Here is a 27,722-nt window from a genome sequence, read left to right on the forward strand (position 1 = left end):
TGACATTTTCTTCCTAACTTCTGTGTTGATTTTACTGAGCAGACCTCATTCTCTGTAACAATCTCCTAGCCCCACCCATTTTAACTTTTTGTCAGGTTTAGTCTTCAGAAACCCTCCTAAATCAGCCCCCTTTTTTGATTATGACTTTTCCTAAATTAATTCCTTTGTTAAAATTTTTTTAGTGTTTCTTGAATAAGCATTTAGTGACATTGCTGGGTTTTGTCACTTGTGGTTTTCCTTAGCATTGGAAAGCATTACTTCCTTGTTGAGCAACTAATAATAAACCATCATGACTCTAGACAAATAAATACTTGACATTACTGAAATGGAGTGCTTCTGTTGCTCAGGGCCATTTTATATGTACAAGCTTTATTCAGGTGTCTCAGAACTTTAAGAAACTGTTAATATCAGAGAAGTCTTCCTTAGACTTATTTATAGTAGGAATGGTAAAATACATGTGAAAATTTATTACCTACTAAGTCTGTTTCTATGATAACTTTGCAAGTGAACACATTTTCCCTTTTTCTTAAGGATAAGCGAAGCCCCTAAAGATAATCCCATTAGCAGCATTATTTCTCAGCAGAGAAATAAAATTATGAATATTTTCATTGCTAGTTGAGGACACTGTAGAAAACTTACGTTTTATCTCCATAATTTTATTTAAAATTTTTTTTAAATTTACATCCAAGTTAGTTAGCATATAGTGCAATAATGATTTCAGAAATAGAATCCAGTGATTCACCCAACAAGTGTCTTCCTTAATGCCCCTTTATCCATTTCTAACAACTTTGACAGAGTATCACATACATTTCCGGGCATTACTCTCAAATTCACTATACACTTTTTCATGAAAAACTGTATGTATTAAGGGAGCAGCTGTAGCTCTTACTGCAGATCTTGATTTATTCTGTTTTTAAAAAACATTCAGAAGATATCTTTGTATCAAAAGAAATGCTGACGATCTCTAGAACGTGGACCCATTTGAATTGGTACTGGCCTGTCTTTCTCACTTTGCTGATTGCATGTATTTGTGACCCTTAGATTATAGGGAATGGAAGTGAACAGCAGCTGCAAAAAGAGCTAGCAGATGTTCTGATGGATCCTCCAATGGACGACCAGCCAGGGGACAAAGAACTTGTGGAAAGGTCACAACTGGATGGTGAAGGAGATGGACCTCTTTCTAACCAACTCTCAGCTTCATCCACCATTAACCCTGTGCCATTAGTAGGCCTCCAAAAACCAGAGATGAGCTTGCCAGTGAGACCTGGACAAGGAGGTTAGGATTGCTGCATTGCTTGCTTTACTGAAGGTTAATGTTTTTATTATGTGAGTGTCCACCCTTATACTAGGTTTGATTCAGAGCAGGCAAAAAACATTATCTGTGTTTTCTAGAATCTTCAGATTTTAGATTTAAGGGTTGCGTGAGGGGTAGGTATATGTACCATTCTGATTTCCCTTTAAATGTGTATCATTTATATCAAAGAGATAACAGTAGTTAAATGACATTGAGGTAGTCTTATTTCAGAATGTTTCAAGATTTTTCCAAGAAAGAAAGAATTTGAGTACAGTGGTGGAGATGTGGAAGAATAATGCTTGGGAAGAGATACTTGTTCCAGGCCTGAAAAGCTCTTTGGGAGTAGTTGCCAGGTTGAAAAAGGGAGGCAAAAGGCACCACAGAGGAGGGATAGGGCAGTTATAAAGGCTCACTGGGAAAGTAGAGTGTTAAAACTGTAGAACTTTATTGGGAAAGGGAAAGCAGGGGCATTGAGAAAACATAATAAAGTGGCTAAGATGATGAATGAGAGAAATAAAGCAGTTCAGATCAGAAAGAAGACAGAGATAGGATTTTTCAGAGTGATAAAATATTAAATGTTATTTTTTTACTTAAATACAAATTATAAAGTCAAAAAAAATTAGAAGAGGCAGAAATACAAATCAGATCTAATCTCAGATCACATTTTAAATTTGGGATTAACAGTAAAGCAATTCCTAAAAATTTTGGTGTCAGTGACAGAGTTTTAATATGAAATTTCTGACTTCAATGGGCATTTATTGTGGGGCAATGAAATATTATCTCAATGTAACCTGTAGATTTTTACTTGGTGTTCATGTCAACAAAATATCAGAATGAAAGTAACCCTCTATTAACATTTCTTTCAGATTCCGAAGGGTCAAGTCCTTTCACACCAGTGGCTGATGAGGACAGTGTAGTTTTCAGCAAACTAACTTATTTAGGCTGTGCCTCAGTAAATGCTCCCAGGAGTGAAGTGGAAGCATTAAGGATGATGTCCATCTTAAGAAGCCAGTGTCAGATTTCACTGGATGTAACCCTTTCGGTGCCGAATGTATCTGAAGGAACTGTGAGGTAAGACCAGCTTCCTGAAATGTTTGTACCGTTGGATCAGATTTCTGACCTATAGATTTAGAAATAATAATGAACAAAATACATAACTTCTTATTCATGTAATGTTTCATTCTTCTGGCACTTGTGTTATCTTGTCTTCCAAGGATTGTGATACTTATGCAAATTAGTCACTCATTAGAACAGTTTTTTTATATACATTTCCCCATGCCAATTATGTGTAGTACATTAAAAATTTAAATGTTTGGGGGTTAACTAAAATATGTTGGCCTGAAAATATGCCTAATAAATTTATTTATATTTTCCCTGTTCCACCATACAAATACTAGCTTGACACATTAGTTCAGCAAGAAGTTTAATATTGAATCTAACTGAACATATTAGAATCAATAATATTAACATTATCAGAATCAGCACTTTTTTTTATTTTTTTATTTTTTAAAATTTATTTATTTATTTATTTATTTATTTATTTATTTATTTATTTATTTATTTATTTATTTTTGAGAGACAGAGACAGAGCGTGAGCTGGATAGGGGCAGAGAGGGAGAGACAGAATCGGAAGCAGGCTCCAGGCTCTGAGCTGTCAGCACGGAACCCGATGGCAGGGTTCCAACTCACCACAAGATCATGACCTGAGCCAAAGGTGGATGCTTAACCAGTTGAGCCACCTAGGCACCCCTTTCTTCAGTTAGTTTTATATCATGAATCTCTTTCCATATCAGTAAATTTGTGATGGTATATGATGGATTATTTAGAAATAACCAGTCTCTGGAGCACCTGTCTGGCTTAGTTGGTGGAGTGTGGAAGTCATGATCTCCGGGCTGTGAGTTTGAGCCCTACATTGGATATAGAGATTGCTTAAAAAAATATAGTCTTACAAAAACAAAAAAAAGAATCAGTCTTTTATATGAGACATTTTAGTGTTGTTGTTGTTGTTTTTAATGAGAAAAGTACTAATAATGGCTAATATTAAGCTTTTATTAAATGGGTACGTAAGTGCTTTACTTATAATTCTCCTATAAATAGTTATGTTTGAGCTAAATTTTTGTATGTTTGAAATTTCCTTAGGATAAATTCCTAGAAGTAGACTTACTGAGTCAAAAGGTTTCCCCATTTTCATTGTTTTTGATACAATGCCAAATAGCCATCTAGAAATATTGATCTGTTTTGTATTTTTATCAGCATTGTATGAGAATATCTATTTCTGTGCCCCCAGAAACATTTTGGGTTTTCATGGTAGTAGAATTGTACCTATATGTGGATAATAGTAGGTTACTTAATATTTAATATTTCATTCATCTGCATGTATAATTCTTCTTTTGAGTTTTTAAAGAACCATTGCACTTAGACTCACAAATCCTAATTTTAATGGTATTTATTAATGTGAAACTTTTTTTTTTTAATGTCTGTTTATTTTGAGGGAGAGAGAGAATCCCAAGCAGGTTCCACAATGTCTGCACAGAGCCCAACATGGCTCTCACAAACCGTGAGATGGTGACCTGAGCTGAAAACAAGAATCAGACGCTTAACCAACTAAGCCACCCAGGCACCCCTAATGTGAAACTTTCAGTAAAATTTGTTCAGCTCTCATTTCTGTATGCTTCTTAGTCAGTAGTCATGCCCAACTGAAGTTATACTTTGTTCTGATATATTTTAATTCTATAAATATGCAAAAGCAATTTCTCTTGCCCTATGTTTTCAAAGTTTTTATCTTATCACAGTGCCTTTGAATGTGAATTGGGTTCCCTTCCTGTGTGTTTGCATTACACACAGGGACCCTGGGGTTTCCCCATCCATGGCCTTGCCCGTTCAGTGTTGAAATTGCCGTTTCTTTCCATTCCTTTCATATTTATGTCCTCATTGTCCAGGGCAGAGCCTGGAATGTTGTAGGAATCACAGAAATATTATTGAACCAATACATTTTTGAGTGAATGACACATCTTTGATTTTCGTAATGATGTCCTTTGATTCTAGTAATTATCTTTTTTGTAGATATTAACGTTTTGTACAGTCTCTCTTATTTGCCATGAATCAGAAGAACATGTTTCATTATGAGAAAGCACATCAGTTTTTTTTTTTTTTGTTAAGTTTATTTATTTATTTTGAGAGAGACAGGCGATGCGAGTGGAGGAGGGGCAGAGAGAAAAGGAGAGAGAGAGAATCCCAAGCAGGCTCCATGCTGTCAGTGCAGAGCCTGACACAGGGCTCGCACTGACAAAACCGCAAGATCATGACCTGAGCTGAAACCAAGAGTTGGACACCTAACCCACTGAACCACCCAGGCAGGTGCCCCAGCACAGCAGGTTTTTTATTCTTTTTTTTTTTTTAATGTTTATTTTATTTTTGAGAAAAAGGGAGACAGAGTATAAGCAGGGGAGGGACAGAGAGAGAGGGAGACACAGAATCCAAAGCAGGCTCCAGGCTCTAGGCTCTGAGCTATCAGCACAGAGCCTGATGTGGGGCTTGAACCCCTGAACCATGAAATCATGACCCAAGCCGAGGTTGGACGCTTAACCAACTGACCCACCCAGGCACCCCAGTTTTTATTCTTTAAAAAAAAAATTTTTTTTTAATGTTTATTTTTGAAAGAGAGAGAGAGTGTGAGCAGGAAAGGGGCAGAGAGAGACAGGGAGACACAGAATCCAAAGCAGGCTCCAGGCTCTGAGCTGTCAGCACAGAGCCCGACGTGGAGCTCACACTCAAGGACCTGAGCCAAAGTCGGACATTTAACCGACTGAGCCGCACTCAGGCGCCCCAGTTTTTTATTTTATTTTGTTTTATTTTATTTTAATTTTTTCTCATGTTTGCTTATTTTTGAGAGACAGCATGAGCAGGGGAGGGGCAGAGAGAGAGTGAGATACAGAATCTGAAGCAGGCCCGATGTGGGACTCGAACTCATGGAACGTGAGATCACGACCTGAGCTGAAGTCGGTTGCTTAACCGACTGAGCCACCCAGGCACTCCTATTTTTTTAAATAAGAAAGAAGATTAGGTTATTTTTTAGGAGGTAAGGAAAAGCACAGCTTTAATGATTCATTTTGGTACTCTAATTTACCCATTGATATAGTCTTTATTTACATACAGACTATATAAGAAACATGTACTTATTGTTTATGTCTTTCTGATTGCCTCTCTAAAAGTATAAGATTATATAGGTTTTAGTACTGTGGAATTATGTATTAATAACTTCAGTAATCCACGTATGACTTATTTATCAAGACTAAAAATTAATATGATTAGCATACCAAAAATGGTTTATATGATCTTGATAGAAAGAGGAGTCTTGAATCATAATATGGATAACAGTGAAAATAGTCCATAATCCCTCTAAGGTCTTTATATCTTTTTTTTTAACCAGACTCTTAGATCCTCAGACAAACACTGAAATAGCAAACTACCCTATCTACAAAATCCTGTTCTGTGTCAGAGGGCATGATGGAACTCCTGAGAGTGACTGTTTCGCTTTCACTGAAAGTCATTACAATGCAGAGCTCTTTAGAATACACGTCTTCCGGTGCGAAATACAAGAAGCTGTAAGTCCTTACGAGAACTGTCTGCAAATGAAACTTCACCTGTACCCTCACTGTGTTGAAGTTATTGTAGTGTTTATTATGGTCACTTAAAAGCCAAATGAAATTCTCTGCTAATGTTTTATTTATTCCAGCCTGATGGGCTGAAATATAAAGAAACTAGAGGTTTGGGGAACCATAATCTTCTTGCTGAGAATATCAGAGACCAGGGCTGCTTCTTGATTGGCTTAAATGGGCATCTTGGTTTCAGCAGTCACACATTAACAAACTGTTCTTTTAAAGCTAATTTTGTAGGATTATTTTTTATAATAAAGATATTCAGATCATCTCTAACAATTTAGGAAATTATTTTTCAGTTGGATTTCTCTTGTTCACAATCACTTCTTTTTTAAAAACCCCTTCTCATTTTAATGTTGTTTGCTTTCTAGGCCTAACAAGTTATGATAACTTAGCAAAAGAAATCAATGGGGGAAAGATGTATTACTCCCCCTCCCCACACATACACAAAGCAGGTAACCTTCAGCCTTAATAAAAGTATTTTATTTCTTGTGATAACAGCCTAACACATCTGTTGTAGGTCAGCCGGATACTTTACAGTTTTGCTACTGCCTTCCGCCGTTCTGCCAAGCAGACCCCACTTTCAGCAGCTGCTGCACCCCAAACTCCTGACAGTGACATCTTTACCTTCTCTGTGTCTTTAGAAATAAAAGAAGATGATGGTAAAGGTTATTTTAGGTAGGGTATTTTATTCTATTTTTTTAAAGTGTGTATTAAAATGCTATATCATTTGTGGTTCACGAATGTCATATAACTTTCATAGTATAAAATGACTGCTTTTATAGGTAGATTTTTTTATATTGTAAGTGATAAAGAAAAAAATAGATTTGCAGAGGAAAGATTTTTTACTATTAAAAATGTTTTAGATTTTAATTCCGGTATAGTTAATATACAGTGTTATGTTTCAGGTGTACAATATAGAGATTCAAAAATTCTGTATATTACTCTGTGCTCTTCACAATAGGAGTTCTCTTAATTCCCTTCACCTATTTGACCCATTCCCAGCTCCCCCATCCCACCGCCAGCCACCACTCCACTGGTAACCATCATTTTGCTCTCTATAGTTTAAGAGTCTGATTTTTCGTTTGTCACTTTTTTTTCTGTTTGTTTGTTTCGTTTCTTAAATTCCACATAGGAGTGAAATCATATGGTATTTTTCTTTCTCTAATTTTGGAAACAGCCCAAGTGTCTATCAATAGGTTGAATGGATAAAGAAGAGGTGGTGTATATATATGTACATATACACACATAAAATGGTGTATACATACATGCATATAAGGTGGTATACATGTGTATATTTATACATATATATGTTAGAATAGTACTCAGCCATAAAAAAGAATAAGATCTTGCCATTTGTAACAACATGGATGGATCTAGAGGGTATAATGCTTAAGTGAGATACGTCAAGACTGATTTCTTTCATTCTTTTTTTTTTTTTTGGCTGTGTAATATACCATAGAATGAATGTGTGTGTGTGTTGTGTATGTATTGTATACACAACACACGCACATATATGCACACATGCACATATCTATACATACATATACACACCCTACATCTTCTTTGTCCATTCATCTATTGATGGACACTTGGCCTGCATCCATAATTGGGCTGTTGTAAATAATGCTGCAGTAAACACAGGAGTGCCTATATCTTTTTTAATTAATGTTTTCATATTCTATGTGTAAATACCCAGTAGTGGAATTACTGGATCATTTGGTAATTCTATTTTTAATTTTTTGAGGAACCTCCATATGGTTTTCCATAGTGGCTGTACCAGTTTGCATTCCTACGAACTATTCACAAGGGTTCCTTTTTCTCCATATCCTCGCCAGCACTTGGTATTTCTTGTCTTTTTTGATACTAGCCATTCTGACACATGTGAGATGATATCTCATTGTGGTTTTGATTTGCATTTCCTCAATGATTAGTTATGTTGAGCATCTTATCATATGTTTGTTGGCCACCTGTATGTCATTTCTTTTTATATCTTCTACCCGTTTTTAAATTGGATTATTTGCTTTTTGGGTGTTGAGTTGTATAAGTTCTTTATGTATTTTGGATACTAAACCTTTATTGGATATATGTCATTTGCAAATATCTTCTCCAGTTCAGGAGGTTGTCTTTTAGTTTTGTTGATTGTTTCCTTTGCTGTGCAGAAGCTTTTTATTTTGATGTAGTCCCAATAGTTTATTTTTGCTTTTGTTTCCCTTGCCTCAGGAGACATATCTAGAAAAATATTGCTGTGGCCCTGTGTCAGAGAAGTTACTGCCTGTGCTGTCACCTAGGATTTTTATGGTTTTAGGTCTCACATTTAGATCTTTAATCCATTTTGAGTTTATTTTTGTGTATGGTGTAAGAAAGTGGTCCAGTTTCATTCTTTTGCATGTTGCTGTCCAATCTTCCCAGCATGATTTGTTGAAGAGACTGTCTTTTTCCCATTGTATATTCATTCCTCCTTTGTCAAAGATTAATTGACCATATAATTGTGGGTTTATTTCTGGGCTCTCTATTCTGTTCCATTGATCTATGTGTCTGTTTTTGTGCCAGTACCACCCTGTTTTGCTTACTGCAGCTTTATAGTGTATCTTGAAATCTGGGATTATGATACCTTCACTTCTGTTCTTTTTCTTTTTTCAGATGTTAATTTTGAGAGAGCAAGAGCACATGTGTGTGAGCGGGGATCAGGACAGAGAGAGAGAATCCCAATTAGATCCCAAATAGATTGAGCAGGGCTAGATCTCAGGAACTGTGAGATCATGACCTGAGCTGAAATCAAGAGGCAGATACTTAACCGACTGATCCATGCAGGCTCCCCTTGTTCTTATTTTTCAAGACTGTGCTGGCTATTCAGAGTCTGTTGTGATGCCATACAAAATTTAGGACTAATTTTTCTAGTTCTGTAAAAAATGTTGGTATTTTGGTAGAGACTGAATTAAATCTGTAGATTGCTCTGGACAGTATGGACGTGTTAACATTTGTTCTCTCAGTCCATGAGCGTGGAATGTCTTTCCATTTATTTGTGTTATCCTCAGAGTACAGGGCTTTCACCTCTTTGGTTAAGTTTATTCCTAGGTATTTTATTATTTTTGGTGCAGTTGTAAATGGGACTGTTTTCTTAATTTCGCTTTTCCAGAGACAATATTTGAAGAATTTTGAAGCTATTAAAAGAAATTCTTTCATGTGGGAAAATATGTCCTATTACCATGTTCTTTTAGACTGCTGATGTGAAATATGACAGAAGCTAAGCCTGCTGGATTTGTAGCTGCTTTTGTTTTGCTGGGTTTATTGGTCTTATTGGCTGGTTACTTTGTTTTAATAATCTAAAGATCTTAAGGCTGTTGAAATCAAGTTTTACTATTATAGTTTATCTGTATACATTGGAAGAGAAGAAATGAGGTATGTGTGTCTGAAGTCTTAACCTTGCAGATAGGGTCAGAAATAACTGGCTTGGGGTTTTAGGTATAATGATAATTCTTGGTAGTGAAAAGAACTCTGGGACCGAAATAAAAACTTTAGTTTAATTATTGTTACTATTAACACTGTGGCCTTTTCCAAGTTTCTTTATATCTCCTGGCAGTGGTTTCCTTATCTATAAAATGAGGTGGCTAGATTCTAAAGTCCTTTCTAACTTTAAAATACTGTGGTCACAAGATGATCGATTTTTCTTTTCCCTCCATAACCCGTATCACACATTGGGTGCTTCCTGGATCATAATTGATTGCTGCATATTAAAGTCTCTTTCCTCCTTGACTACCTCATAAAATGAGTAAAATGGAATTACATCAAAATATGAATGATTTTCTACTAGTTTGCTTTTAAATTAGAAAGCACAATGGCTGGTTCATTTGTTTTGGGTAACGCTTGGTCTCCCTGCAGACTTTTGGAACTATCCTGCCATCTGGTGGCAAATTTAGTGTACCGTGCAGCTTCACCTTTGATTTGTTTACTGAAGTATGAGACTTTGCTGTGGTGTGTGCCTTGCCATCAGCTGTGTTTCTGCTCTCACAGCAACCAACACTGGGATGTGCTGCTTCCCACTGAATGCATACCTACCCTAGGAAGTGGAAATTATAATCTACGAACTTTGTAATAGTTATTTTCCATTTTAAGGAACAAAAGTTTCTTTAAACTGCATTTTTTTTCTTTAGTAAAGATATTTATGTAGATCCTGTTTGCAAATTTCAATTACAAATAGAAACAATTTCTACGCTCTCTCAGAACCATTAGGACTAGTTTTCTTCCTTCTGAACTCAGGCATGTTCAAGGTAGATCAGTCATCCCTGTTCCATTCACCCTCATACCAAGGAAATACTATATGGAAATGCTATATAGAAAATTTCTGGATGGTCATTTTGCTCTTCACATTTGTTGAGGCTTTGTTCTGTTTTTGTTAATGTGATTTTATTGAATTTGTAGTTTATAGTAGAAAAGAGTGTTGTGTAGCCTTATTATAGTGAACTTGTTGAGAAGTTCTTTATCAGATTGAACTTGCTGAATGCAATTTTTTTTAAACCAGTGATTCTGTAATATCTACAGAATTTATCTACAGAAATAATCACTGAGATACGGAGAGAATTATCAAGATGGTTGCTCCTCTTAACACTATATATAATAACAAAATTAAAAAGTGGAAATTGAATGTTGACCAAAATAGCATGATTAAAGTATGATGCATTTCATAATATTAAGTATCGAAACATTATGTTGTACACCTCAAGTTAACATAATGTTGTATGTCAGTTATATTTCACTAAAAAACATAATATAATAGAGCACCCATATGATTTAGCACCTATCCAAAAAATAACAGTATATATAAGTAACTATAGCACAACATAAATTGTGGTTTTACTATAACATAAATATACATAAAGTGCTGTGGCAAGAATTAGTGTCTTCTTTTCGTCCCTGAAAAAGTATACTTCTTACGTTAATTAAAATTAGAAATCTACTTTCCATTTAGCCCTTGGGAAGATGGAGCATTTTCACTTATACCATTCAAAGCACTTTTTTGTCTCATTTAATCTACCACCTAACCCTATTAGATATGCTAGATATTTAATATATTCCTTGTTTTATGGGTAAAGAAACCCAGAGAAGTTAAGCCTGGACCTCAGTATTGTACTTTATACAGTAGGAAGTAAATGTGAAATTATTTGGGTGGATCCATTCAGTAATGTAATGACAATACTAGAAATACAATCCAGGGGCACCTGGGTGGCACAGTTGGTTAAACCACCCATTTCGGCTCAGGTCATGATCTCGGGGTTCACAAGTTTAAGCTCCACATCAGGCTGACACCTCAGAGCCTGGAGCCTGCTTGGAATTCTGTGACTCCCTCTCTCTCTGCCCCTCCCCTGCTATTTCTCTCCCTCACCTCTCTCCTCTCTCAGTCTCAAAAATAAACATTAAAAAAAAAAAAAAAAAAAGGGAAGAAATTTAATCTAGAGTCCCTGAGAGTAATGAAGCGAACTTCCACTGCTTAACAGTCTCCACTCTGCTTCCTGTTAATATAGTTTTTCCTTGCACTTCAGCCTTAGGACACCGGAAGCAACTTTATATCTTTTGTCTTTTTAAATACTGCTGAAAGGTGGGATTATGTGTATTTCTGTGTCAGCACGCACAGAACATAAACACTAGTGTATCTGTTGTCAGTTGAATATTGATAACCTGTCTATATCCTTATAGATGAAATTTCTGTCAACCACAAATACTTTTAACAGTTTGGTATGGAGTTTTTCTTTGCAGATGTTTGTCATTTCTAGACTCCTTTGATAAGGTTCTTTGATTTTCTAATCTGTTTCATGCAGTGTTTTTGAGTTGGTTACTGTGTAAGTGCAGATGGTCTTCAAACTAATTTTATTTCTTCAGAGCCACTTTTTAGTTTGAGTAGGTACTCAGAACTCTCATGTAGCCTTTTCTAATATCTTCTAATGGTTCTGCTGCCATTTTTTTTTTGAGTTGTATAGCACTAAGACATAATTTATATTTGCTGCATGTTGGCTGATTGCCATAGGCAGATGTTTGCCTTTGAGAACAAAGGAGCTAGAGCAGGTGGTGTGTGAGAGAGTAGGAGATTATTTTGGTAAACTCTAATTTTAAGGATATTTTCAACTTTTTTCTTAAGGTAATGTTTAACTGTATCATTAATATTGTTTTTATAATGCCTGCACATGTTTACAGTGTTATCACTGCTTGAGGGAAGTGTTAGGCAACAGCTTACTTTTTGGCCATATCTTCTATCTCTGTTATTTTTTGAAGGCACCTTGTTTTGAAATTCAAAGACTCCATGATTAGGTATTTTTTCTTTATTTAAACAAATAAGGCAATAATTATAAAAAAAAACCTGACTAAACTGAAAAGAAACTAATGTTTTTTTGAGTGTCTGTGCTATGCTAAGTGCTTTACAAATATCTAACTTAATTTTTACAGCAACAGAAAATTAAAAAAACTAAAGACACATTTTAGGGAGCATAAGAGTGTTTTTTTCTAGCTTAAATACATTGTTTAGCGGATTACTTACAGTAATGGTAATATTTTCACATTAAGAGGCAGATGATGAGTTTTAAATTTCTGTTATGATTTGAAAACCAGGCACAGAAAAGAATCCTAGATTCAAGAGAAGTTGTTCTAGTATATGTCATAAGAAAATACTTTGCAAAATTAATGAAACATGTTGTCCTACAGTGCAGTTCCTAAGGAGAAGGACAGACAATGCTTTAAACTTCGCCAAGGAACTGATAAAAAGATTGTCATCTATGTGCAACAAACAACTAATAAAGAACTTGCCATTGAAAGGTAAACATTTTTAGTAAATTCAGCTTAAATATAAATTCTAGTTTTTATCAGTCTAGTGGAGTAACCATATACTATATTCAAAAATGTATTTGCAGGGTGCCTGGGTGGCTCAGTCGGTTGAGCATCCAGCTCTTGAATTCAGCTCAGGTCATGATCCCAGAGTCATGGGATCGAGCCCAATGCTAGGCTCTGTGCTGAACATGGAGCCTGGTCGAGATTCTCTATCTCCCTCCACTTTTCTGTCCTTCTCTCTCTCTCTCTCTCTCTCTTTTTCTTTCTTTAAAAAAAAAACAAACACACACACATATATATATGTATATATATATATTCCCATATATATGAAAAATGTTATTCTCTGGGGAATTCTTTTGGTTATTGAAGTGAATATTTCATTCAATTTGACTTATCTCCCATAAATCTGCAGCTAATATGCTGACTTCAACTGTGTGATAATAAAAGCCAAGCAGAATTTGTTTATGTAAATTCAAGAATTAAGGATTATTTGGGCAGTAGTTAATTTATTAATAATTTTAATGTGTCCTTTATCCATCAAGAAGAATTTTAGGTGACCTAATTTAAACATCTTGTTTGTGTTTTTTTCCAAATTTATGTCTCTTCTCTTTTTTTGGCAGGTGTTTTGGTCTTCTCCTTAGCCCAGGAAAAGATGTACGAAATAGTGACATGCACTTGTTAGATTTGGTAAGGATTGCTTTTTTTAAAAAAAATTTTTTTATTTTTATTTTTTAAATATGAAATTTATTGTCAAATTGGTTTCCATACAACACCCAGTGCTCATCCCAAAAGGTGCCCTCCTCAATACCCATCACCCCCCCCTCCCCCCTGCCACCCCCCCATCAACCCTCAGTTTGTTCTCAGTGTTTAAGAGTCTCTTATGTTCTGGCTCCCTCCCTCTTTTTTTTCCCTTCCCCTCCTCCATGGTCTTCTGTTAACTTTCTCAGGATCCACATGAGAGTAAAACATATGGTATCTGTCTTTCTCTGTATGACTTATTTCACTTAGCATAACACTCCAGTTCCATCCACGTTGCGACAAAAGGTCATATTTCATTCTTTCTCATTGCCATGTAGTATTCCATTGTATATATAAACCACAATTTCTTTATCCATTCATCAGTTGATGGACATTTAGGCTCTTTCCATAATTTGGGTATTGTTGAAAGTGCTGCTAGAAACATTGGGGTAAAAGTGCCCCTATGCATCAGCACTCCTGTATCCCTTGGGTAAATTCCTAGCAGTGCCACTCCTGGGTCATAGGGTAGATCTACTTTTAATTTTTTGAGGAACCTCCACACTGTTTGCCAGAGCGGGTGCACCAGTTTGCATTCCCACCAACAGTACAAGAGGGTTCCTGTTTCTCCACATCCTCTCCAGCATCTATAGTCTCCTGATTTGTTCATTTTAGCCACTCTGAGTGGCATGAGGTGGTATCTGAGTGTGGCTTTGATTTGTATTTCCCTGATGAGGAGCGACGTTGAGCATCTTTTCATGTGCCTGTTGGCCATCCAGATGTCTTCTTTAGAGAAGTGTCTATTCATGTTTTCTGCCCATTTCTTCACTGGATTATTTGTTTTTCAGGTGTGGAGTTTGATGAGCTCTTTATACATTTTGGATACTAGCTCTTTGTCTGATGTGTCATTTGCAAATATCTTTTCTCATTCCGTTGGTTGCCTTTTAGTTTTGTTGATTGTTTGTTTCCTTTGCAGTGCAGAAGCTTTTTATCTTCATGAGGTCCCAACAGTTCATTTTTGCTTTTAATTCCCTTGCCTTTGGGGATGTGTCAAGTCAGAAATTGCTGCGGCTGAGGTCAGAGAGGTTTTTTTTCCTGCTTTCTCCTCTAGGGTTTTGATGGTTTCCTGTCTCACATTCAGGTCCTTTATCCATTTTGAGTTTGTTTTTGTGAATGGTGTAAGTGGTCTAGTTTCATCCTTCTGCATGTTGCTGTCCAGTTCTCCCAGCACCATTTGTTAAAGAGACTGTCTTTTTTCCATTGGATGTTCTTTCCTGCTTTGTCAAAGATTAGTTGGCCATATTTTTGTGGGTCTAGCTCTGGGGTTTCTGTTCTATTCCATTGGTCTATGTGCCTGTTTTTGTGCCAATACCATGCTGTCTTGATGATTACAGCTTTGTAGTAGAGGCTAAAGTCTGGGATTGTGATACCTCCTGCTTTGGTCTTCTTCAAAATTACTTTGGCTATTTGGGGCCTTTTGTGGTTCCATACAAATGTTAGAATTGCTTGTTCTAGCTTCGAGAAGAATGCTGGTGCAATTTTGATTGGGATTGCATTGAATGTGTAGATAGTGTTGGGTAGTATTGACATTTTAACAATATTTATTCTTCCAATACACGAGCACGGAATGTTTTTCCATTTCTTTATATCTTCTTCAATTTCCTTCATAAGCTTTCTATAGTTTTGAGCATACAGATCTTTTTCATCTTTGGTTAGGTTTATTCCTAGGTATTTTATGCTTCTTGGTGCAATTGTGAATGGGATCAGTTTCTTTATTTGTCTTTCTGTTGCTTCATTATTAGTGTATAAGAATGCAACTGATTGCTGTACATTGATTTTGTATCCTGCAACTTTGCTGAATTCATGTGTCAGTTCTAGCAGACTTTTGGTTGAGGTTATTGGGTTTTCCATGTATAATATGTCATCTGCAAAAAGTGAAACTTGACTTCATTGCCAATTTTGATGCCTTTGATTTTCTTTTGTTGTCTGATTGCTGATGCTAGAACTTCCAACACTATATTAAACAACAGCAGTGAGAGTGGACATCCCTGTCATGTTCCTGATCTCAGGGAGAAAGCTCTGGTTTTCCCCATTGAGGATGATATTAGCTGTGGGCTTTTCATAAATGGCTTTTGTGATGTTTAAGTATGTTCCTTCTATCCCGACTTTCTCAAGGGTTTTTATTAAGAAAGGATGCTGAATTTTGTCAAATGCTTTTTCTGCATTGATTGACAGGATCATATGGTTCTTATCTTTTCTTTTATTAATGTGATGTATCACATTGATTGATTTGCGAATGTTGAACCAGCCCTGCTATCCCGGAATGAATCCCACTTGATCATCGTGAATAATTCTTTTTATATGCTGTTGAATTCGATTTGCTAGTATCTTGTTGAGAATTTTTGCATCCATATTCATCAGGGATATTGGCCTGTAGTTCTCTTTTTTTGATGGGTCTTTGTCTGGTTTGAGAATCAAAGTAATGCTGGCTTCATAGAATGAGTGTGGAAGTTTTCCTTCCCTTTCTATTTTTTGGAACAGCTTGACAAGGATAGGTATTATCTCTGCTTTAAATGTCTGGTAGAACTCCCCTGGGAAGCCATCTGGTCCTGGACTCTGTTGGGAGATTTTTGATAACTGATTCAATTTCTTTGCTGGTTATGGGTCTGTTCAAGTTTTCTATTTCTTCCTTTTGAGTTTTGGGAGTGTGTGGGTGTTTAGGAATTTGTCCATTTCTTCCAGGTTGTTCAGTTTGTTGGCATATAATTTTTCATAGTATTCTGATAATTGCTTGTATTTCTGAGGGATTGGTTGTAATAATTCCATTTTCATTCATGATTTTATCTATTTGGGTCATCTCCCTTTTCTTTTTGAGAAGCCTGGCTAGAGGTTTGTCAATTTTGTTTATTTTTTCAAAAAACCAACTCTTGGTTTCATTGATCTGCTCTACAGTTTTTTTAGATTCTATATTGTTTATTTCTGCTCTGATCTTTATTATTTCTCTTCTGCAGGGTTTCGGGTGTCTTTGCTGTTCTGCTTCTATTTCCTTTAGGTGTGCTGTTAGATTTTGTATTTGGGATTTTTCTTGTTTCTTGAAATAGGCCTGGATTGCAATGTATTTTCCTCTCAGGACTGCCTTCGCTGCATCCCAAAGCGTTTGGATTGTTGTATTTTCATTTTCATTTGTTTCCATATATTTTTAAATTTCTTCTCGAATTGCCTGGTTGACCCATTCATTCTTTAGTAGGGTGTTCTTTAACCTCCATGCTTTTGGAGGTTTTCCAGACTTTTTCCTGTGGTTGATTTCAAGCTTCATAGCATTGTCGTCTGAAAGTATGCATGGTATGATCTCAATTCTTGTATACTTATGAAGGGCTGTTTTTTGACCCAGTATATGATCTATCTTGGAGAATGTTCCATGTGCACTCGAGAAGAAAGTATATTCTGTTGCTTTGGGAAGCAGAGTTCTAAATATATCTGTCAAGTCCATCTGATCCAATGTCTCATTCAGGGCTCTTGTTTCTTTATTGACCGTGTGTCTAGATGATCTATCCATTGTTGTAGGTGGAGTCTTAAAGTCCCCTGCAATTACCACATTCTTATCAATAAAGTTGCTTATGTTTGTGATTGTTTTATATATTTGGGGGCTCCCGTATTTGGCGCATAGACATTTATAATTGTTAGCTCTTCCTGATGGATAGACCCTGTAGTTATTATAGAATTCCTTTCTTCATCTCTTGTTACAGCCTTTAATTTAAAGTCTAGTTTGTCTGATATAAGTATGGCTATTCCTGCTTTCTTTTGACTTCCAGTGGCATGATAGATAGTTCTCCATCCCCTCACTTTCAATCTGAAGGTGTCCTCAGGTCTAAAATGAGTCTCTTGTAGACAGCAAATAGATGGATCTTGTTGTTTTTTTTTTTTTATCAATTCTGATACCCTGTGTCTTTTGGTTGGTACATTTAGTTCATTTACGTTTAGTGTTATTATAGAAAGATATGGGTTGGAGTCATTGTGATGTCTGTAGGTTTCATGCTTGTCATGATGTCTCTGGTACTTTGTGGTCCTTGCAACATTTCACTCACAGAAACCCCCTTAGGATCTCTTGTAGGGCTGGTTTAGTGGTGATGAATTCCTTCAGTTTTTGTTTGTTTGGGAAAACCTTTATCTCTCCTTCTATTCTGAATGACAGACTTGCTGGATAAAGGATTCTCGGCGGCATATTTTTTCTGTTTATCACATTGAAGATTTCCTGCCATTGCTTTCTGGCCTGCCAAGTTTCAGTAGATAGGTCTGCCACTAGTCTTACCGGTCTCCCTTTATATGTTAGAGCATGTTTATCCCTAGCTGCTTTCAGAATTTTCTCTTTATCCTTGTATTTTGCCAGTTTCACAATGATATGTTGTGCAGAAGATCGATTCAAGTTACGTCTGAAGGGAGTTCTCTGTGCCTGTTGGATTTCAATGCCTTTTTCCTTCCCCAGATCAGGGAAGTTCTCAGCTATGATTTCTTCAAGTACATCTTCAGCACCTTTCTTTCTTCCTCCTGTGGAATCCCTGCTATACGTATGTTATTGTGTTTCATCGCATCACTTAGTTATCTAATTCTCCCCTCATAGTCCTGGATTTTTTTATCTCTCTTTTTCTCAGCATCCTCTTTTTCCATAATTTTATCTTCTAATTCACCTATTCTCTCCTCTGCCTCTTCATTCCAAGCTGTGGTCGCCTCCATTTTATTTTGTACCTCACTTATAGCATTTTTTAGCTCCTCATGACTATTTCTTAGTCCCTTGATCTCTGTAGCAGTAGATTCTCTGCTGTCCTCTATGCTTTTTTCAAGCCCAGTGATTAATTTTATGACTATTATTCTAAATTCTTGTTCTGTTATGTTGCTTAAATTGTTTTTGATCAATTCATTAGCTGTCGCTACTTCCTGGAGTTTCTTTTGAGGAGAGTTCTTCTTTTTGTCATTTTGGATAGTCTCTGGGGTGGCGCGGAACTGCAGGGCACTTCCCCTATGCTGTCTGGAGTAACTTGTGTTGGTTGGAAGGGCCGCAGTCAGACCCAATGTCTGCCCCCAGCCCACCGCTGGGGCCACAGTCAGACTGGTGTGTACCTTGTCTTCCCCTCTCCCAGGGGCAGGACTCACTGTGGAGTGGTGTGGCCCCTATCTGGGCTACTTGCACACTGCCAGGCTTGTGGTGCTGCTTCTGTGGGATCTGGCGTATCAGCTGGGGTGGATCCGCAAGTTGCACAGGGCCGGGAGGGGTAGGCTCAGCTCACTTTGCCTTTGGTGGTCTGCTGCGGGAGGTGCCCTGTGGCACCAGGAGGGGGGACAGACCTGTTGGAGGGATGGATCCACAGAAGCACAGCGTTGGGTGTTTGTGGGTGCAAGCAAGTTCCGTGAAGGGAACTGGTTCCCTTTGGGATTTTGGCTGGGGATGGCGAGGGAGATGGCGCTTCCTAGCACCTTTGTTCCCCGCTGAGCTGAGCTCTGTCTTCCGGGGCTCAACATCTCTCCCTCCCGGTGTCCTCTTGCCCACCCTGCTCTCCGAGCAGAGCTCTTGACTTATAACATTCCAGATGTTAAGTACCACTGGATGTCAGAACTCACTCCATCTGGCCCCTCTGCTTTTGCAAGCCAGATTGGGGGCTCTGCCTTGCCGGGTGGGCTGCCCCTCCACCGCCTGGCTCCCTCCTGCCAGTCCATGTAGTGTGCACTGACTCTATGCCCTTCCTGCCCTCTTCTGGGGGCCTCTTGCCTACGCTTGGCTCTGGAGAGTCCATTCTGCTAGTCTTCTGGCGGTTTTCTGGGTTATTTAGGCAGATGTGGGTGGAATCTAAGTGTTCAGCAGGACGAGGTGAGCCCTGCGTCCTCCTACGCCGCCATCTTCCTCTTTGTACCCTGTCTTTTTGTCCTGGAGGAGGCCTTCCAGAGAAACAGGCACCCCACAAGTGCTAAAGCCATGAGCTCTGTCCAAGTCACAGAGTTTGAGGTGTGGCGTTCTCCGCCCAGCCCGCATGGGCTTGTTGTTCCTCGAAGTGGGCGTGAGCCCCACCCCCTACACAGGCTGCTGCCTTGTGACTCCCAAAATCTTTTTTTTTTTAAGTTAATATACTATTTCCTTGATAATGTTTTCACTTTATCTCAGCCTGAATTTAGTGTTAAAGCACGTTTATCAAAGTGTTCTTGTGAGCTATAATAGCAGTAAACAAAGATAAGGGTATTTCCTTATTTCTCAATTGCTATTTACTAGTCTGGTCTTAGACCCATTTAGTCTTAACCTTGGTTTCTTGACTGTATAATAGTGAATAATCCTTGTTTATAATTTAGGGTTGAAGTGGGAGTCAGAAAATTCGTGAGAGAAGTGTTTACAAACTACTGTGAATTTTATAAAAGGTGGTATTAGTATTGTTGCTTTTATGTGAAAATCTTTATTTTCAAAACCAAAATTTATGCGATAATTATTCACTTGACAACAGAATTCATTATAGACTTAGGTGGTTAAGTTTCTCTGATGTTTGTACAATTTGATACGATCTACAAGCATTTACTTTATAACTTTCAGGAACAATTACATAAACAGTTGGCACATCTTTAATTTTAACTGTAATGAGTGTCATTCACATATATTTCTACCTTTTTAAAAAATATCTGGAGGCGCCTGGGTGGCGCAGTCGGTTAAGTGTCCAACTTCAGCCAGGTCACGATCTCGCGGTCCGTGAGTTCGAGCCCCGCGTCAAGCTCTGGGCTGATGGCTCAGAGCCTGGAGCCTGTTTCCGATTCTGTGTCTCCCTCTCTCTCTGCCCCTCCCCCGTTCATGCTCTGTCTCTCTCTGTCCCAAAATAAATAAACGTTGAAAAAAAAAATCTGACCCTTTTTCATACTATATTTTTGCAATTTCTCTATTTTCTAAAGGCAGCAAAATGGCAGTTAGCAGTTGACTTATTTTGGCATTTATGTTTGTTTTTATTCTTTTCTTCAGGAATCTATGGGCAAAAGTTCTGATGGAAAGTCCTATGTCATCACTGGGAGTTGGAATCCAAAATCTCTGCCTTTTCAAGTTGTAAATGAAGAAACTCCTAAAGGTGATGCAGATTGCTGACACCATGAACAGAAATTTTAGTCCCAAGAAGATACCCAAACATTAGGTCCACTTATTTCACAAATATCCAGTGTTTTTTTTAATTGTAGTGAAACCAAAGAATTTGTATAGGTCTTTGAGGTTGTTATGAAATTTAACTGTAAACAAAGTATCATTTTTCCCCACTTACTTTCCCCCCCTCTTAATATTTCCCTTTCCTGCTTTTTTTCTACTTATGTATTTATTTGTATACAAAATTCTAAGTTTTATTTATTTTTGTAGCAATAATATATGCATATATGGTTAAAAATTAAAAGGATATGTAAGGAAAAGTAGAAGTCTACCACGGTCCTCAGGGCCCCGTCCCAAGGGGACCACCGTGACCAATTTTTTATGTATATTTTCAGATACTCTGTGCTCAAGGTGTTTCATCCTCCTCATGAATGTCATTTAGTGGCTGTATAATATTCTGTCCTGAAAAATGTAACCTTGTAGTGCCTCTTATTGAGCATTTATTTTCCCCTTCATTTTTTCTTGTTATTCACAGCACTATAGGTAAATGGATAAATCAACCAAGATTTTAGAAATTGAGAATCCCCTGTATGGGTAAGAGTGGCATGAATAGGCCGTATGCACTTTTACAAAACAATCTGACAGTATGTTTCCTAAACTGTAAAGTATCTAATGCTGTCACTAGTTCCAAGGAGTGTACCCAAGCAAAGAATTCTCAATACAGAAAAAGAATTTTCAAAACAGTAATTTATGTGATTATTTTAGATTTTTATTTAATTGATATATTACTTTAAGGTATCTTGAAAGTTTGTTACAAAAGTGATTTAACAATAATTGTATGAGCAAATGTATTTCCATTTTTTTATTTGCTTTTCCCCTCTCTTTCTAGATAAAGTGCTGTTTATGACCACAGCTGTTGATTTGGTAATAACAGAAGTACAAGAGCCTGTTCGATTTCTCATAGAGACAAAAGTCCGTGTTTGCTCACCTAATGAGAGATTATTCTGGCCCTTCAGCAAACGTAGTACCACTGAAAATTTCTTTTTGAAACTAAAACAGGTACTATTCTTTTTTGTAACTATGGGAGGGGAGTAGATAAGAAAGGAGAAACTGTTTTTGAAGCTGATTTATCATTATGCTGTCCCTTAGATCTTTAAGCAGTCACATGTATTTTAAACATACTAAGAGGAGAAATTGCCTTTTATTTTTACCCACCTATTTATCATTTTTTTTGCTCTTCATTTCTTCCTGAAGAACCAAATTTGTCTGATTTCACTTGCCTTCAATCCAAAGACCTTACTTTAGCATTTCTTCTAGTGCTGATCTACTAAAGGCATAACTCGTAGAGGAACTTCCTATTTTAAAATTTACTTATTCTCAAGTTAGTCAACATACAGTGTAGTCTTGGTTTCAAGAGTAGAACCCAGTGATTCATCACTTACGTATAACAGAGTGCTCACCTCAAAAAGTGCGCTGCTTAATGCCCATCATCACCATTTCCCTCATCCCTATCAATCCTCAGTTTGTTCTCTGTATTTAAGAGTCTTGGGGCGCCTGGGTGGCGCAGTCGGTTAAGCGTCCGACTTCAGCCAGGTTGCGATCTCATGGTCCGTGAGTTCGAGCCCCGCGTCGGGCTTTGGGCTGATGGCTCAGAGCCTGGAGCCTGTTTCCGATTCTGTGTCTCCCTCTCTCTCTGCCCCTCCCCCGTTCATGCTCTGTCTCTTTCCCAAAAATAAAAAATAAAACGTTGAAAAAAAGAAAAAAAAAAAAAGAGTCTTTTATGGTTTGCCCCTTTCTGTTTTTATCTTATTTTTCCTACCCTTCCCCTATGATCATCTGTTAAGTTTCTCACGTTCCACATATGAGTGAAATCATGTGATACCTGTCTCTGACTTACTTTGCTTGGCATAATACTCTCCAGTTCCATCCACATTGTTGCAAATGGCAAGATTTCACAGAAGAACTTCTTTATCTGAAAATGTTTTTATTTCACTTGCATTCCAGTGGGATATTTTCACTGGCTGTAGGATTCTGTGTTGACATTTTTTTTTTCAGCACTGTGAAGATGTCATCCCACCATCTTCTGGCTCTCATTGTTTTTGATGTGAAGTCAAAATGCATTTATATTGTTCCTCTGTATGTAATGAGTCATTTTTTTCTGGCTGCTTTTAAGATTATTTTTTATCTTTGGTTTTCAGACATTTAAATATGATGTGTCAGGTGTTTTATTCTTTCTTATCTTCCTTGGGATTTGCTGAGCTTCTTGAATTTTTAAATTTATGTTTTGTTTTGTTTACCAGTTTTGAGGGAAATTTGGTCTTTCAACCTTTTATCTGGCCCCATCTCTCTTTTCTCTCATAGGATTCAAGTTACATATATTTTAGTCCTTTTGATATTATCCCACAGATCTGTTTTGGTTTTTTTTTGTTTGTTTTTTTTAATTATTTATTTTTTTCTGTTTTCTTCAGGTATAGGAGATTCTGTTTTGCTCTATCTTAAAGTTGGTTTGCCCCTCCCCCCCTTTTTTTTATCATCCCCAGTTTGCTATTAAGCCCATTCAATGAATTTTTTTACATTTCAGATCTTATATGTCCATTTGCTTTTTTTTATACTTTCTTATAAGATTTCTTTGTTCTTTTAAGCAGATTTTCTCTTACATCCTTGAGCATGTTTATAATATTCTTTAAAAATTCTTAACTGCTGATTCTAATGTCTGGTGAGTCACATTTTCCTTTTTCTTTGTCTAGTAATTTTGTATTGTGTAGTAGACATTTTCAGTAATAGATTGTTATGGTCTGTTATGTTGTGGTCTCTTAGTTTAAGAAAAAATCTGTCATTTAATTTGGTCAAAGTCAAATTCCATTCTCTTTTTCCTGTGGTGCGCAGCAGATGAACTGTTTCCTTCTTTTAGCTTCTCTTGACTTCAGTTGCCCCACTACTTCTCCCTTTTTTGCTTTCCTTTGTATCAAAACTTATTGAAAAAAAGCAAGTTCATAGTGACCTAAATTGCTAAATCTGTGATCAGTCTGAGTTTTCATCTTCCTTGGCTTGTCAGCAGAATATGATACAGGTGATCACTCCTGCCTTCTTATCCCTCTTTCACTGTCACTTTCAGGACATCTCCAATTTACCATGTCCAAGAAGATCACATTATTTCACCTCCCGACCCCCAAAATACTTTACTTGTCTGTCTTTACTATTTCGGTTCATGGATATCTTCTCCTAATTATTGCTTAGGCCAAGAATTTTACTTTTATTTTTTTTATTTTTATTTTTTTAATATCTTTTGATTATTTATTCATAAAATTTTTTTAATGTTTATCAATTTTTGCGAGAGAGAGAGAGACAGAGCACAAGCAGGGGAGGGGCAGAGAGAGAGGGAGACATAGAATCCTGAGCAGGCTCCTGGCTCTGAGCTGTCAGCACAGAGCCTGATGCGGGGCTCAAACTCACAGACCGCGAGATCATGACCTGAGCTGAAGTCTGGTGCTTAACTGACTGAGCCACCCAGGCACCCCTTACTTTTATTTTTTATACCAATATCCACTCTGTCAGGAAATTCTATTTACTATTTTACTTTCAAAACATATCTAAATATGGCTACTTCTTACCATTTAGATTATGTTAACCTCACATCTGAATCATCACTTTTACCTAGTTACTGTAGTAGCATCTTCACTCATCTCCCTGTTTCTTTGTTTTCCCTCCTTTTGATATGTTCTCAACATAGCAGCCTAAGATAAAATCAGGTCATTTTTCTGCTTGTAACCCTTTAAACCTATTTTACTCTATAAAAACTAGAGTCCTTATAGTGTTCTTATAAGACCCTATCCAGTCTGCTGCTGTTTAGATCATAAACTAACTTCTCTCTTACTGGTCTTGTTTGCTTCCTTGGCTCTAACCATGTGCTTAGGGCCTTTGCTATTAACTATCTCTTCTGCCTAAAATGGTCTTCCCCCTTTTCCCACTTGCTGTTATTCGCCTCCTTCAAGTCCTCATCTTTAAGTTTTTGCTCAGATTTACATCTTAACAATTCATGACTGCCACATTTAACACTGCAGTTTGTCTACTCTTCCACTGGTGCTGCCAGTCACCCCCACCCCCATGCTAATATACATATTTTAAATTTTGTACAAGACTTTTAACTTCCAATATATGCCATATAATATACTTAATTTTATTTTGCTTATTATCTGTTTTTCCTGTTAGAAACCTCTACTAAGGCAGCATTCCTGATTTGCCTTGTTCACTGATTTATCCCAAGCATCTAAAACCTAGTAGTTCTCAGTAAATATTTGTTGACTTGATTTTATTTACATGTTCAATCTTCTGTTTTAAAAAATTCTAACATTGCTTGTCAATTTAATTGAATGTACTTAAAAAATTTTTTTTTAATGTTTTTATTTATTTTTGAGAAAGGAGAGACCGAGTACTAGTGGGGAAGGGCAGAGAAAGAAGGAGATACAGAATCTAAAGCAGGCTACAGGCTCTGAGCTGTCAGCACAGAGCCCAACATGGGGCTCGAAACTCACAAACTGAGATCATGACCTTAGCTGAAGTCGGAGGCATAACCAACTGAGCCACCCAGGCGTCCCTTGAATGTACTTTTTATAGCGATAAATATTTTGATTGCAGCGTATTCCAAGTTAGTCCTTTTGGTTATAGTTAGAAAAAGGTGGCAAACATCACAGGAATAGATATTTCTCTTCAGTGTTTTCTTAGGAGACAGAAAGTAAACCTGGGTCCTAGCACTGTTTTCCCAGGTCTTCACTGTGGCAGCAGAAAAGAATTAGCATAATGTTATCAGCTCTGGAGTCAGAGTATATCGATTTTACCACTAACTAGCTTTATGACTTTGAGCAAGTACCACCAACTCTGTGAGCCTTTACTCAACTGTAAAATGGCAGTGTTTTAATCTTGCTCATAGTGTTATTATGACATTAAGTGAGAAACCGTACAACACACTTGGCACATAGTATGTTCTTCATACATTTTAGCTATTATTCAGAGGACTGTGGAACCTTAGTGGGACAGAGGAAGAATAAAAAATTCTAAATCATGAAGTCAGAACAACATTGATATTAGTGGATCAGCCCAAGAGGAAGAACACTTCAGAAAGAAACCAATTTACAGGTATCATTTTAAAAGTTTAGGGAGTAGGGATGATTCTTAAGTTTGTAGAGTTAGAGATGATAAACAGAAATTAATTCTATAATAATTTTAGTACAAATTTGTATGTAAGCAAACATATTCTCTTTAGAGTTCTGTCTCTTTTATCTTGGTGAACATAAGATTCCTCTGATCTTACTTTTCCCTTGAGGTCTTATACAACTTTGGATTCAAAGACTGCAGTGAGTTTATAGGAATATTATATGGTTTGATCTACTATAATGTATCTAAGTAGGCTAACAAATGACTTGGCAGGGTGAACTCTCCAAAAACACATATACCTGAGACCTAGTCTGATAGACTACTCTAGACTCTGTTAAGGTTATAAGCTAAACATAGACTGAGCTGTCAATATTTTCTTTGCAAAAAGCAGAAGTTTATATGTGGAAGCTAGGAGGAGGGCAAGGAATTCCTGAGAATAATCTTTCATTTTTCTCCTTATTTGGGTAAGTCTTACTTTGGTGGGGGAGGAGTTTTGTGAGGGGTAAGGAATGGGAAAGAAGAGAGAGAGTGTGAAGAATTTGAAGAACTTTGTTGCTGTCTTGGGGCACTTAGAACACTGTTAATCTCATTCCTTGTAACATCATAAACTAAGTTTATTTCCTCCTTTACATTCGTGGCATTAAAAAGTAATAGCTATAGTGGTTGAGGGCCTACTGTAGCTGTCACTATACTAGCAACTTTGCTTTTTTCTGTCTTATATACTTTTCATAGTGATCCAGTGAGGATAATAGTATTTTCATTTTATAGATCCAAAGATGTAAAATATTTTATGGAATATTGTGTGAACAAAATGAATACCCAGGCCTTCTAAGAGTCTCAGGATTCTTTCCATAGGAACATGCTCCCTTTGTCTTTCTTTAAGAGCATTTTTAGAACTTACTTAAATTAGGCAGAATTTAAAATTTTAACCCTTTTGCAGTTCTCATCAGACAGAAAAGGAAACAATGCTGCCGACCAAATTTTTTAAATATATAGCATATAGTTTCTGTTTATTGCTGTCAGTATGGGAAAATAATTATAGAAATGTTTTTTTGGTTTTTTTGTTTTTAAATGTTTATTCTTGAGAGAGAGAGCGAGGGAGAGAGAGAGAATGAGTGGGGGAGGGGCAGAGAGACCTGGGGAAACACAAAATCTGAAACAGGCTTTGGGCTCCGAGCTATCAGAACAGAGCCCAACGCAGGTCTCAAACTCAGGAATGGCAAGATCGTGACCTAGGCTGAAGTCAGACACTTAACCAACTGAGCCATCCAGGCGCCCCTAGAAATGTTTTTCTTTAATACATGCTTAAAAATTGATTCTTTCTCCTATCTCTAAAATTATCTGATGACTCAGTAGCTCCTCTGTAGCCTGGAAGTCTTCCCAACTGTGCGGTTTATTATATTAAGATGGCATCATATCAGAGAAGAAACTTAAATTTAGTGAGGAAAGAATGATTGTTTTCTTGGATTTTAATTTTTAGATATCATTTACTAAAAGAGGAAGAAACTGAAGACTAAATATTCCATCAGTATCATAAGGTGAAGTTAAGACCAGCTTAGCATTCTTAGAACTATAGAATTACAGAATTTTATTGCCAAAGAGACCGCAGGGATCTTAAAATCTTTTATGAAATTATTTTATAAATGAAGCTGATGTCTCCATTGGCCAACATCATAAAGACAAGTTATTAGCATAACTGTACTGGAAACCTGGGCCTATTATTTGTTTGGAGTGTGTGTGTGTGTGTATGTGTATGTATGTATATAGGGATATGCACTGAACTACTATACCTCTCAAAATAAAAAATATGGAAATGCTGGGGCGCCTGGGTGGCGCAGTCGGTTAAGCGTCCGACTTCAACCAGGTCACGATCTCGCGGTCCGGGAGTTCGAGCCCCGCGTCAGGCTCTGGGCTGATGGCTCAGAGCCTGGAGCCTGTTTCCGATTCTGTGTCTCCCTCTCTCTCTGCCCCT

At 37.1% G+C, this 27,722-nt stretch overlaps 1 protein-coding gene across 3 annotated transcripts in view; it reads left to right on the forward strand.

The window, feature by feature from the left end:
* RABGAP1 (RAB GTPase activating protein 1) overlaps positions 1-27,722 on the forward strand; it is a 170,456-nt gene that overhangs the window by 38,022 nt on the left and 104,712 nt on the right. For all 3 annotated transcript variants that reach the window (XR_005792690.1, XM_040482239.1, XM_040482241.1), the window contains 8 exons: positions 1,042-1,276; positions 2,161-2,365; positions 5,724-5,898; positions 6,473-6,630; positions 12,646-12,756; positions 13,389-13,455; positions 20,489-20,591; positions 21,489-21,658. Coding sequence is in view for 2 of the 3 variants with exons in the window: in XM_040482239.1 (XP_040338173.1) it covers positions 1,042-1,276; positions 2,161-2,365; positions 5,724-5,898; positions 6,473-6,630; positions 12,646-12,756; positions 13,389-13,455; positions 20,489-20,591; positions 21,489-21,658 (1,224 nt within the window). In the remaining variant the exon portion in view is untranslated. The remainder of the gene's footprint in view (positions 1-1,041; positions 1,277-2,160; positions 2,366-5,723; positions 5,899-6,472; positions 6,631-12,645; positions 12,757-13,388; positions 13,456-20,488; positions 20,592-21,488; positions 21,659-27,722) is intronic.

The sequence above is a fragment of the Herpailurus yagouaroundi genome, unplaced genomic scaffold (genome assembly GCF_014898765.1).
Source record: "Herpailurus yagouaroundi ecotype Mexico unplaced genomic scaffold, PumYag 160, whole genome shotgun sequence".
NCBI classification, from domain to species: Eukaryota; Metazoa; Chordata; class Mammalia; order Carnivora; family Felidae; genus Herpailurus; species Herpailurus yagouaroundi.